The 11,720-nt window shown below is 52.0% G+C and overlaps 1 protein-coding gene and 1 pseudogene across 1 annotated transcript in view; one reads left to right on the top strand and one right to left on the bottom strand.

Moving 5' to 3' along the window:
* Nucleotides 1–6,291: 6,291 nt before the first annotated feature.
* LOC100455351 (protein enabled homolog) lies at nucleotides 6,292–9,336 on the bottom strand (annotated as a pseudogene).
* Nucleotides 7,120–11,720, top strand: part of C1H1orf167 (chromosome 1 C1orf167 homolog) — a 29,705-nt gene continuing 25,104 nt past the window's right edge. The window contains exons 1-3 of the mRNA XM_054541682.2: nucleotides 7,120–7,241; nucleotides 9,587–9,726; nucleotides 11,149–11,720. The exon at nucleotides 11,149–11,720 is cut by the window's right edge and continues 657 nt beyond it. Coding sequence (XP_054397657.1) covers nucleotides 9,657–9,726; nucleotides 11,149–11,720 — 642 coding nt within the window. The 5' untranslated portion in view covers nucleotides 7,120–7,241; nucleotides 9,587–9,656. The remainder of the gene's footprint in view (nucleotides 7,242–9,586; nucleotides 9,727–11,148) is intronic.

Below are 11,720 nucleotides of genomic sequence, written 5' to 3'. Positions count from 1 at the left end.
GAGTGTGTGGGCCTGGGGCTGGTGTCCCTCTGATCAGCTTCTATGGGGAAGGCCATGGCACAGTGGCCTGGAGCCTGGCTTTGGGCTGGGCTGCCTAGGCATGGATCCCAGCATCATCAGCTTTGAGCTGTGTGATCTCGGGCAAGTCAATTCATCTCTTTGACCCACTTCTATGAACATTTCTTGAGTGCTTTCTACAAGTTTTCAAAAGATTGGAAAATTTTTCAGGAAGCAAAACAGATTTTCCTCACTAGCAACAGAACTCAGGACCCAGTTCTCCAGGTGGTCAGGTGCTTTTGTGCACACTTCTAAGTCCAGAAACTATCTACAGAGTCAACAGGTTGTCATAAAACATTGTCATATCTGAGATGAAAATTCAGTACCACAAATTTGAACTTGAAGGAAACTTAGACCTCCCCTAGCCCAGTGGTTTTAAAAATATTTTATTTCAAGGCCAGGTACAGTGGCTCACACCTGTAATCCCAGCACTTTGGGAGGCTGAGGTGGGAGGATCACCTGGGGTCAGGAGTTCGAGACCAGCCTGGTCAACGTGGCGAAACCACATCTCTACTAAAAATACAAAGACTAGCCAGGCGTGGTGGCTTGTGCCTGTGGTCCTAGCTACTCGGGAGGCTGAGGTGGGAGAATCACTTGAACACGAGAGGCAGAGGTTGCAGTGAGCTGAGATTGTGTCACTGCACTCCAGCCTGGGCGACAGAGTGAGACTGTCTCAAAAAAAAAATTATTTCAAATCCTTTGTTTAAAAGAAATATTCAATATATAAGAGGCAGCAGGTCTGATCAAGTACCCTCTCATCAATACCAGGGAACCCTGGGATCCCCAGAGCACAACGTGAAAGCTGATCTAGATCCTGAATCCCCTAGACACAGGCCCAGAAGGGACAGCCTTGGACTAGGGCACGCGGAGACTAGATTTGAGAGCTGGAATGTGGCAATGCAGAGATCAGGATTGCCAGTGGAGTTTTAAAAGAATGAAACAGAAGTATAAATGAAAAATATGTGATTGAAATCAGAAACTCAATGCCTAGGTTAATACATAGAATAGATTCATCTGAAGAGAGAAATGGTAGCCTGGAAGATAGATTTGAAGAAATCACCCAGAATGCAGTAGAAAGAGACAGAAAATACAAAAGAGAAGTTAAGACAGGCCGGGCATGGTGGCTCATGCCTGTAATCCCAGCACTTTGGGAGGCCGAGATGAGCAGATCACGAGGTCAGAAGTTCGAGACCAGCCTGGCCAAAATGGTGAAACCCGTCTCTACTAAAAATACAGAAATTAGCTGGGCATGGTGGCAGATGCCTGTAATCCCAGCTACTTGGGAGGCTGAAGCAGAAGAATTGCTTGAACCTGGGAGGTGGAGGTTGCAGTGAGCCGAAATCACACCACTGCACTCCAGCCTGGGTGATACAGCAAGGTTCCGTCTCGGGGGGGGCGGGGGGAGAAAAGAAGACACAAAGGATAGAGTGAGAAGGAACAATATAAATACAGCCAGAGTTCCTGAAGGAGATGATGAGAGAGAAGCAACATTCAAAGAAATAATGTCAGAATATTTTCCAAAATGGAAAGACAGCAAAGTTCAGGTTCAAGAAGCTAAGCAATTCCCAAACAGGATAAATAAAAAGAGGCTGGGCGCAGTGGCTCACACCTGTAATCCCAGCACTTTGGGAGGCCAAGGTGGGTAGATCACTTGAGCCCAGGAGTTGGAGACCAGCCTGGGCAACATGCCGAAACCCCATCTCTACAAAAGACACAAAAATTAGCCGGGAGTAGTGCCTGTAGGCCCAGCTACTCAGAAGGCTGAGGTGGGAGGATCACCTGAGCCCAGGGAGTTTGAGACTGCAGTGAGCTGTGATGGCACCACTGCACCCCAGCCAGCCTGGATGACCGTCATTCTAACAGAACATGGTTCATTCACTTCTATACCTTCAACACCTAGAACAGTGCTGGCACCCATGGCACCCAGTTAATGCTTTGTAAAAGTTGTAGAATGAATGAATGAATGAATGAATGAATGAAAACTGCAGAACACCAAAGACAAAAATTAAACTCCCAAAAGCAGCCAGATAGAAAAGATATTGCCTCAAAAAGATTGACAATTACTGGCAGCTGATGTCTCAACAGCAACAATAGAAGTCAGAAGACAGTGGAATGATATCTTCAAAGTGGTGAGAAAAATAACTGTCAACCTAAAATTATGCACCTGTGAGTTATCTTTCAGGGATGAGGGTAAAATAAAGATACTGAGAAAAATACAGTTGAGTTTATCACCCATAGATTTTTGATATAGAAACATATGAAGAATCTTTTGATGGCACATGGAATTTTTCTCAGAAGGAAGATCTGAGATGCACAAAGGAAATAGTAAACGTGGTTTAGTCTCCAAGATAATAATATGTAATTCAGGATGATCTGACCAGAAACAGAGTGTGCTGAAGCCCTTTATTTTGACCTAAAACGAGATTAAATACTGGCAATTAACTTTAGATTTTGTTAAATATACATATTAAAATATCTTGGAGCCAGGCACAGTGGCTCACACCTGTAATCCCAGCACTTTCGGAGACCGAGGTGGGCAGATCCCCTGAGGTCAGGAGTTCAAGACCAGACTGGCCAACATGGCAAAGCCCGGTTTCTACTAAAAGTACAAAAATTATTACAGACGCATGGTGGCAGGCATCTGTAATCCCAGCTACTAGGGAGGCTGAGGCATGAGAATTGCTTGAACCCAGGAGGCAGAAGTTGTGGTGAGCCAAGATCGCACCACTGTGCTCCAGCCTGGGGGACAGAGCAAGACTCTGTCTCTGAATATATGTGTGTGTGTGTGTGTGTGTGTGTGTGTGTGTGTGTGTGTGTGTATAGGATAACCACAGAAAGAATAGATATGAAATGTGCAGTTTCCAAGCCAACGAGGAGCAGGGGGGACCTGAAGAAAAAGAAAACCTTGATCAATTCTTAAAAATGCAAGAAAGGAGGCCGGGTGCAGTGGCTCAGGCCTGTAATCCCAGCACTTTGGGAGGCCGAGGCAGGCGGATCACGAGGTCAGGAGATCGAGACCATCCTGGCTAACACGGTGAAACCCCGTCTCTACTAAAAAATACAAAAAAAATTAGCCGTGCGTGGTGGCGGGCGCCTGTAGTCCCAGCTACTCGGGAGGCTGAGGCGGGAGAATAGCATGAACCCGGGAGGCAGAGCTTGCGCCGAGATGGCGCCACTGCACTCCAGCCTGGGCGACAGAGCGAGACTCCGTCTCCAAAAAAAAAAAAAAAAAAAAATGCAAGAAAGGAGAAAGATGAAAACTCTGGCTACTAGAAGCACAAAAATAAGATGGTTAAAATAAATATGTCAAAATCATACATTTGTAAATGAATTAAACTCAAGATACAAGATTATCAGATCAGATTTTTTTAAATTCCAGCTATATTGTGTTTACAAATGACAAACCTAAAATTATGGACAGGGGAAGGCTGAAGGTAGAAGGATGAAAAAGTTATACCAGGCAAATAGGGACCAAAGTGGAACTGGTGGTGCTAAATTAATATCCCACAAATTTGACTTTAAGGCAAAAAATATTACTACAGATAAAAGAGAGTCAAAACCTAAAGAACAGGCCAGGTGCGGTGGCTCACGCCTGTAATCTCAGCACTTTGGGAGGCCAAGGCAGGTGGATCACCTGGGGTCAGGAGTTCAAAACCAGCCTGGCCAACATGGTGAAACCCTGTCTCTATGAAAAATACAAAAAATTAGCTGGGTATGGTGGTGCACACCTGTAATCCCAGCTACTCGGGAGACTGAGGCAGGAGAATCACTTTAACCCAGGAGGTAGAGGTTCCAGTGGAGGTTCCAGTGAGCCAAGGTTGCACCACTGCACTTCAGCCTGGGCAACAAGAGTGAAACTCCTTCTCAAAAAATAAATAGGCTGGGTGCAGTGGCTCATGCGTGTAATCCTAGCACTTTGGGAGGCCGAGGCAGGCGGATCACCTGAGGTCGAGAGTTTGAGACCAGCCTGACCAACTGGAGAAACCCCGTCTCTACTAAAAATACAAAATTAGCCGGGCGTGGTGGCACATGCCTGTAATCCCAGCTACTACAGAGGCTGAGGCAGGAGAATCGCTTGAACCTGGGAGGTGGAGGTTGAGGTGAGCCGAGATCACGCCATTGCACTCGAGCCTGGGCAACAAGAGCGAAACTCCGTCTCAAAAAAAAAAAATAAACAAACAAACAATAAAATAAATAAACCTAAAGAACAAAAGCTTCCATCCACCAGGTTTAGGAGGAAAGATTAGACACACACACCTATGAAGGGAGCAGTAATTACCCTACTCCTTCTTCAAGAATTGCTTTAGCATTTAAAAAGTTCTTTGGCATTTATTTGTTAAACATCTGACCCTCACATCAAGCCAGAGAGGTAGGGGAGGGAGGTGTTACCACCCCCACCACTTTTGTTTTGTTTTGTTTTGTTTGAGACAGTTTCACTCTTGTCACCCAGGCTGGAGTGCAGTGGCGCGATCTTGGCTCACTGCAACCTCTGCCTCCCGGGTTCAAGAGATTCTCCTACCTCAGCCTCCCCAGTAGCTGTGACTACAGGCACGCACCACCACCACCCAGCTAATTTTTATATTTTTAGTAGAGACGGGGTTTCGCCATGTTGGCCAGGCTGGTCTGGAACTCCTGACCTCAAGTGATCCATCCACCTTGGCCTCCCAAAGTACTGGGATTACAGGCGTGAGCCACTGCATCGGGCCTAACCATCCCCCTTTTACAGATGAGGAGCCTTAGGTTTAGAGAGGTTAGGGACTTGCCTAAGATCACACAGCAGCAGCAGGATTTTTTTTTTTTTTTTTTTTTTTTGAGACAGGGTCTCACTCTGTTGCCCAGGCTGGAGTGCAGTGGCATGATCGTGGCTCACTGAAGCCTTGAACTCCTGGGTTCAAGCAATCTTCCTGCCTCAGCCTCCCAAGTAGGTGGGACCACAGGTGTGCACCACCACACCTGGATGATTTTTGTATTTTTTTTCGTAGTGATGAGGTCTTGCAGTGTTGCCCAGGCTGGTCTTGAATTCCTGGGCTTATGAGATCCTCCCACCTCAGCCTGCCCAAGTGCTGGGATTGCAGGTGTGAGCCACTGAGCCTGGCCAGCAGAAGGAGTTCATCACAGGTTTTCTGACTGAATGCTCTTTCCTCTCCCAGCAGGTGCTTAGAAAGGAGAAAACATACAGTCTGGACAGAGGAAGGAATGGGATGGCTGGGCACAGTGGGGAACAATGTGGGCAAAGGTTTGGGAGGTGGAAAGTGGACGGACCTTTGCAGCCTTTAAGGAAGTATGATCGAGCTAGGCTGACTGCATGGCGAAGCTTGGGTAGTAAGGTGGAGTCCAGCCAGTTTCTGAGGTGCCTGAAGGCTGGGAGAGTTTTTCTTTCTTTTTTTTCTTTTCTTTTCTTTCTTTTTTTCTTTTTTGAAACAGAATCTCACTCTGTCACCCAGGCTGGAGGGTAGTGGCATGATCACCACTCACTGCAACCTCCACCTCCCGGGTCCAAGCAATTCTCCTGCCTCAGCCTCCTGAATAGCTGGGATTACAGGTGCACACCATCACACCAGCTACTTTTTGTATTTTTAATAGAGATGGGATTTTGCCATGTTGGCCAGGCTGGTCTTGAACTCCTGACCTCAAATGATCCGGCTGCCTCGGCCTCCCAAAGTGCTGGGATTACAGGCATGAGCCACCACATCCAATCTTTTCTTTTTTTCTTTTCTTTTCTTTTTTTTTTTTTTTTTTGAGACAGAGTCTTGGTCTGTTGCTCAGGCTGGAGTGCAATGGCGGGATCTTGGCTCTCTGCAACCCTTGCCTCTCAGGTTCAAGCGATTCTCCTGCCTCAGCCTCCCGAGTAGCTGGGATTACAGGTGCCCGCCACCATGCCTGGCTAATTTTTGTATTTTTAGTAGAGACAGGGTTTCACCATGTTGGCCAGGCTGGTCTTGAACTCCTGACCTTGTGATCCGTCCGCCTTAGCCTCCCAAAGTGCTGGGATTACAGGTGTGAGCCACTGTGCCTGGCCTTTCTTTCTTTCTTTTTTTTAACAAGAAATTTGTTATAGTTTTATTTTCCTCTGCATTTGCAAAATACTTAGGACCAACATGAAAAAGAAATACCTTCTATTGGGAAAAAAAATGGCATTAAAAAGGAAGATGGGAAGGCTAAAAGGGATTAGTACCTTAGTTGCAAGGAGCTGCAGCATCTCTGGTCCAAGGAATCAAAAAGATATTGGGAAGATATAACAGGAGGAAGAAGAATGTGAATCTACTGAGGGAGAGGGCCCCGAAGTGGGCCTTGAGGGGGAACTGGAGGCCAGGGAGTGGGTCTGGGTGGAGGCAGAGGCCCACCCGGAAGCCATAGGGTGGGTGTTGGGGAGGGCCAGTGTATCCATGAGGCAGCATCAGTGGAAGAGGTCCACACATACCATGGAGGCGTAGGACCTGGGTGACCAATGGGAGATCCAGACCGAGACCCCCCGGGGGACATGCTCATTGGAGGAGGTCCAGGATGAGGCATTCCAGGTGGTGATCAGGGTGGTGGCTGCCCCCCAGATCCTGGGGGCCCATCACGGGGGTGTCCTCAGCCATGAGGGCCATGGTGTGCCAGCCGCATCTGAGACATCTCTGGATGGGGCATCGCACCTATTGGGAACGGGTGAGGATGTGAGTGTCAAGGACCCGGACGGATGTCCTGCCCATGGGGTTCCTACCAATGGGAGCCGGGGGCATGTCCTGCAGCCCCAAGAGGCATAGGTGGTGGGGGCATGGCTGGGGGTATCCCAGGTGTGGGTGGGGGCTCCAGGAGGCAGCTCTAGGTGTGGGAAGGAGCCAGGAGGAGGCACGCCTGGTGGCAGCAATGATGCGGCCACAGGATTCGGGGCAGAGGGTGGAGGAGGTTCCCAGGGACCTGATGGCCAAGAGAATGTCGCTCATCTTGCACGTGCAAAAGTTGCCCTGGGACCACGTGCCTTGCCTGCGGAGGACCCCGCAAAACCTGTGCCAGGACGTCGGTGGCCACGCCCACGGCTCAGGGCTGGGCGGGGCCAAGCGCGGGGCAGCACGCTCTGCTTTCCGACGTCCCCTCCCGCCCGCGACCTGCGGGGATCGTTAGCGGTCCCAGCCCCCGTCTAGATTCAAATCCGACTGGGTGAAGGAGGACCTGAGGAGGACCCACGCACGTGAGGGCAGGTTCGTGAGGGCAGGAAACTGACCTCAGACTCTTTTGGGGGAAGAGGAGGGAGGCTGTGAGCCCCCTTAAGTGGACAGGAGTGGAGGTGGAGTGGGAGAGGGGAGTCTAAGGGAGGGAGACGAGGAGCGGAGAAATGGACCGAAGAGCTCCGGCGTGAGGGGCAGGGTGCAGGAAGGTCTCCTGTGGATTGAGCGGCCTCAAGTCAACTTGGGCAAGAGGGGATGGTGGGGTGTTCCTGGTTAGGAGCCTGCGCTGTGCAGCCAGCCCTGGGGTGCCCCCTCTGAGGCCTTGGGCGGGGCAGGCCCTTCTAAACTCCTGTCCTCATTTCTAAAACAGGGAACCTAAGTCTCAGGGCTACGATGCAGATTAAATGGCAGGACGCCTGCTGAAGGCTGCAAGGTGCTTAGCACGGTTGTCATTTATTCAATACACATTTACAAGCCCCTGCTGGGCTTGTATGGGGTCAGGCATTGTTCTATGGGCTGCAAATCCAGCAGAGAAAAAAAAACAAAAACAAAACCAGCGTGCCGGCCGGGCGTGGTGGCTCAAGCCTGTAATCCCAGCACTTTGGGAGGCCGAGGCGGGTGGATTACCTGAGGTCAGGAGTTCAAGACCAGCCCGGCCAACATGATGAAACCCTGTCTCTACTAAAAATACAAAAAATTAGCCGGGTGTTGTGGCGGGCACCTGTAATCCCAGCTACTTGGGAGGCTGAGGCAAGAGAATTGCTTGAACCTGGGAGGCGGAGTTTGCAGTGAGCCAAGATTGCGCCACTGCACTCCAGCCTGGGCAACAAGAGTGAAACTCCGTCTCAAAAAGAAAAAAAAAAAAAAAAAAAAAAAGCCAGCCTGCCCTTGTGTGGCTCCTAGGCCACTGGAGGGAGAAATACACTAATTTCTTCACTATGTTAGGTGGCCGCAAGTGCAGGGCAAAGAGAGTGAGGAGAGGCCAGGTTGCTGCAGTTGGAGGGACAGTGGGCAGGGAGGGCTCGCTGTGATGTGGGAGGCAAGACTTGAAGGCGTTGGGGACAGCAGCACAAAGGCCCTGCGGTGAGGGCATGTGTGCCATTTGGAGGAGCAGCCAGGGGGCTGGTGTGTGTGGAAGACAGTGGGCAAGGGGAAGAGGAGTTGGGGAGGACCATCACTGGGAGCCGGATTTTAAAGACTTCGCGGGGCTGGGTGTGGTGGCTGACGCCTGTAATCCCAGCACTTTGGGAGGCCGAGGTAGGCCAATCACCTGAGGTCAGGAGTTCGAAACCATCCTGGCCATCATGGCGAAACCTTGTCTCTACCCAAAAATACAAAAATTAGTCGGGCGTGGTGGCATGCGCCTGTGGTTCCAGTGTCTTAGAGGCTGAGGCGGGAGGATCCCTTGAGCCCAGGGAGGCAGGCGGAGGTTGCAGTGAGCCAGGATCACGCCATTGTACCAGCCTGGGCAACAAAGTGAGACTCTGGCTCAAAAAAAAAAAAAAAAAACGAAAAGGTTTTGCAGCCTAAGGTATCTTGCAGCTATTGAGCTTTTGCTATTGCAGCTGGAAAGCAGACAATCTGTAAACAAATGGGCTTTGTTTCAATATAACTTTATTCACATAACAGACCACTGGCCCAGGCAGTAATTTGCTAACCTCTGGCCTACAGCCTTGAAGGCTCACGGGGCATTGAGGGGGCTGGAGAGCCTCTGTGGCATTAGAGTTGAGGCAGGGCATGATCTGATTTCAGTGTTCACAGGATCACCCTGCCGCTGTGTGAAGAGGAGGCTGTTGGGTGTGAGGACGAGGGCAGAATAAGGGTGACCAGTTGGGAGATGGCAGGTGAGGGCCGCTCCGCCCAGTGCTCCAGGGTCAGATCCTGGATGCGTGTGGGAGGCAGAGCCTGTCAGAGCAGCCGCTGGTGTGAGGGAGAAGAGGGATCGGGGTGGCTCCAGGATTTTTGTTTGAGCCACCAGAAGGCCGGAGCTGCCATCCGTGGAAAAGGGGGGCACCGAGATGGGAGAGAGCTGGTTGTGGGGACGCCTGGAGTTCAGTTTTGGACATATTAATGCTGAGATGCCTGTTAGACGTCTGGGTAGGCGTGGAGGAGGTCGCTGGACCTGCATGTTCCGACCTGTATGCAGAGAGGTCTGGGGGCAGGATGGGGCAGCATTTGACCTGGACACTTACTATGGAAAGGGGGGTGATAAGTAGGGCAGGGAGAGGAGCCCCTGAGAGACCAGAACAGTGAGGGGCAGGCCCCAGGCAACTGGGACCAGGCCAAGAGCAGCCAGGAGTACTGCTAAAGGGAGGGGGTAGGGATCAGAATGGGGTGGGGTTGAATGAGAGCCAGGGCAACCTGTCCTCTCCCCGCAGGGCCCATCTGATTAAACAGACCAGGCCACTCACTGTGGAGTGGACCAAGGATACTCCTGTCCCTGAGCCCATGGAGATAAGGTCTGATGCCAGCCACAAGGAGAATGTGTCCCCAAAGCCTGCAGTGCTCCCGAAGCCAGGCAAGAGGCTTAGTGGGCCTGGATGGGTGGTTACAGAGGCAGGGCCCCCTCTAGGTATCGGCCCAGAGCCCCCCTCCCAGGCAGGCCAGCCTACAGGGCCTGGCTAATTCCAGATATCAGCCACCCACGGTCAGCTGGACATAGAACAGAGTCTTCCCAGCCTGGGGCCTAAGGAGGGGGGGTCTTGGGAGAATGAGGTCAGGAAGAGAGGGGACCAGGAGCAGGCCTGGCTGGTGCCCCTGGCTAAGATGGGGCCCCCACAGGTCAGTCCTGGGGACATCCCTGCTCAGGCTGCTGAGGCTTTAAGAAAGCCACAGAGGGCCGGGCATGGTGGCTCACACCTGTAATCCCAGAACTTTGAGAGGCTGAGGTGGGTGTATCACCTGAGGTCAAGAGTTCAAGACCAGCCTGGCCAACGTGGTGAAACCCCGTCTCTACAAAAATACAAAAATTAGTCGGGCATGATGGCGGGTACCTGTAATCCCAGCTACTCAGGAGGCTGAGGGAGGAGAATCACTTGAACCCAGGAGGCAGAGGTTGTAGTGAGCCAAGATGGAACCACTGCACTCTAGCCTGGGTGACAGAGCAAGACTCTGTCTCAAAAAAAAAAAAGAAAGAAAGAAAGAAAGCAAGCCACAGAGCTGGGCGCCAGCCAAGAAGGGAAGCAGCCCAAGAATAAATGCAGATTCTTGAATTCACATCCCAGTTTCTTCGTGTTCCAGCTGTGTGACCATGAGGCAAGTTGCTTGACCTCTCTGAGCTTTAGTTCCCATCCACAAAGGCAGCAACTTTTATGGCCCACTCTACCTGCCAGGCCCTGCGCCCAGAGCCTCCCGGTACCTCATCCATCCCCACAAGGACTCTGTGCCTGTGGAGTGGGCTTGGGGGCTGGGGAGGAGCTCCAAGGCCCCTCTGCATGTTCCCAGAGCAGCTTACCTTTAGCCGTTGCTCTATGGGGTCCTGCTTTCACCCCAGCCCTCTGCCCCCACCACCTCTTTGCTCAAGCCAGAAATCAAGGAGTCCCCCTTGATTCTTTTCTTTTTTTTCCCCTTTATTACCTGACTCTTCCAAGCCCTCTGGCTCCACCTCTGAAATTTATCTGAATCTTCTCTTTACCCACCTGCTACCCCAATCCCAGCCACCATCATCTCTCTCCTGGGACCCCCTCAACAGCCTCCTAAATATCTCTCTGCTTCCCTCTGTCCAGCTCCAAGACCCCCCTACTCCAAGAGCCCCAGGGACTGCCCATCGCTTCACCCAGGGAGACAGAGCTGGCAGCAGACCCTGGAAGTCTTAGCTCCCTCCCGCTGCTGGGGCCCCATCCCCTCCCTGGCTCCGAGGCCTGGACAGCTCCACCTGTCCCACCCGAGTGCCAGCCACCCAAGTCCTCCCCCAAGGCATGACTGTCTCTCCTCTCTTTAGAGCAACGAAGATTCCGGAGGAGCCTGGGCATCGGCCTGAGCAGTAGACATGACCAGTGGGTGCCTAGATGCCAGGTGGAGAGGGGAGGGCCTCCTGCCACACCCTCCCCAGGGGCAGTGCTAGACCAGGAGCCCTGCCGAGTCCAGACCAACCTGGCCAGCCCTGGTCCCTGCCTGGGCCTAGCTCTGAAGGACACGACTGGCCGACTGGTCAATTCAAGCTTCTGGCAACAGAGCAACCTGCAGTCCCCGGCCAGGAGGCGCCAAGGGAAGGCCCGAGAGTTTGCCATCCAGCAGAGCAACCTGAGCATCAACGAGACCAGCAGCCCCCACCTCTGCCCAGAGCCTGGGGGGAGCTTTGGGCCCCACAAGCTGCCCTGGGGTCATCTCCTATCCCAGGAGCCACTGGCTTGCCCATCTCCCTGCCTGAGGCAGTCCAGGCTGCTGGCCCCAGGCACCCCTAGCGGGGACTTCAGGCCCACTGAAGCCTTTGCCCCTCTCGATGGGCACACACACCCAGACCTCAGATACTGGGGTGGCCTGGGGAGCTGGAGGTCCAGGCTGGTGGGGGAA

Source organism: Pongo abelii, chromosome 1 (genome assembly GCF_028885655.2).
Source record: "Pongo abelii isolate AG06213 chromosome 1, NHGRI_mPonAbe1-v2.0_pri, whole genome shotgun sequence".
Taxonomy (NCBI): Eukaryota; Metazoa; Chordata; class Mammalia; order Primates; family Hominidae; genus Pongo; species Pongo abelii.
Note: the sequence above shows the minus strand (reverse complement) of the source record. Positions and strands in the feature narration are given on the sequence as shown.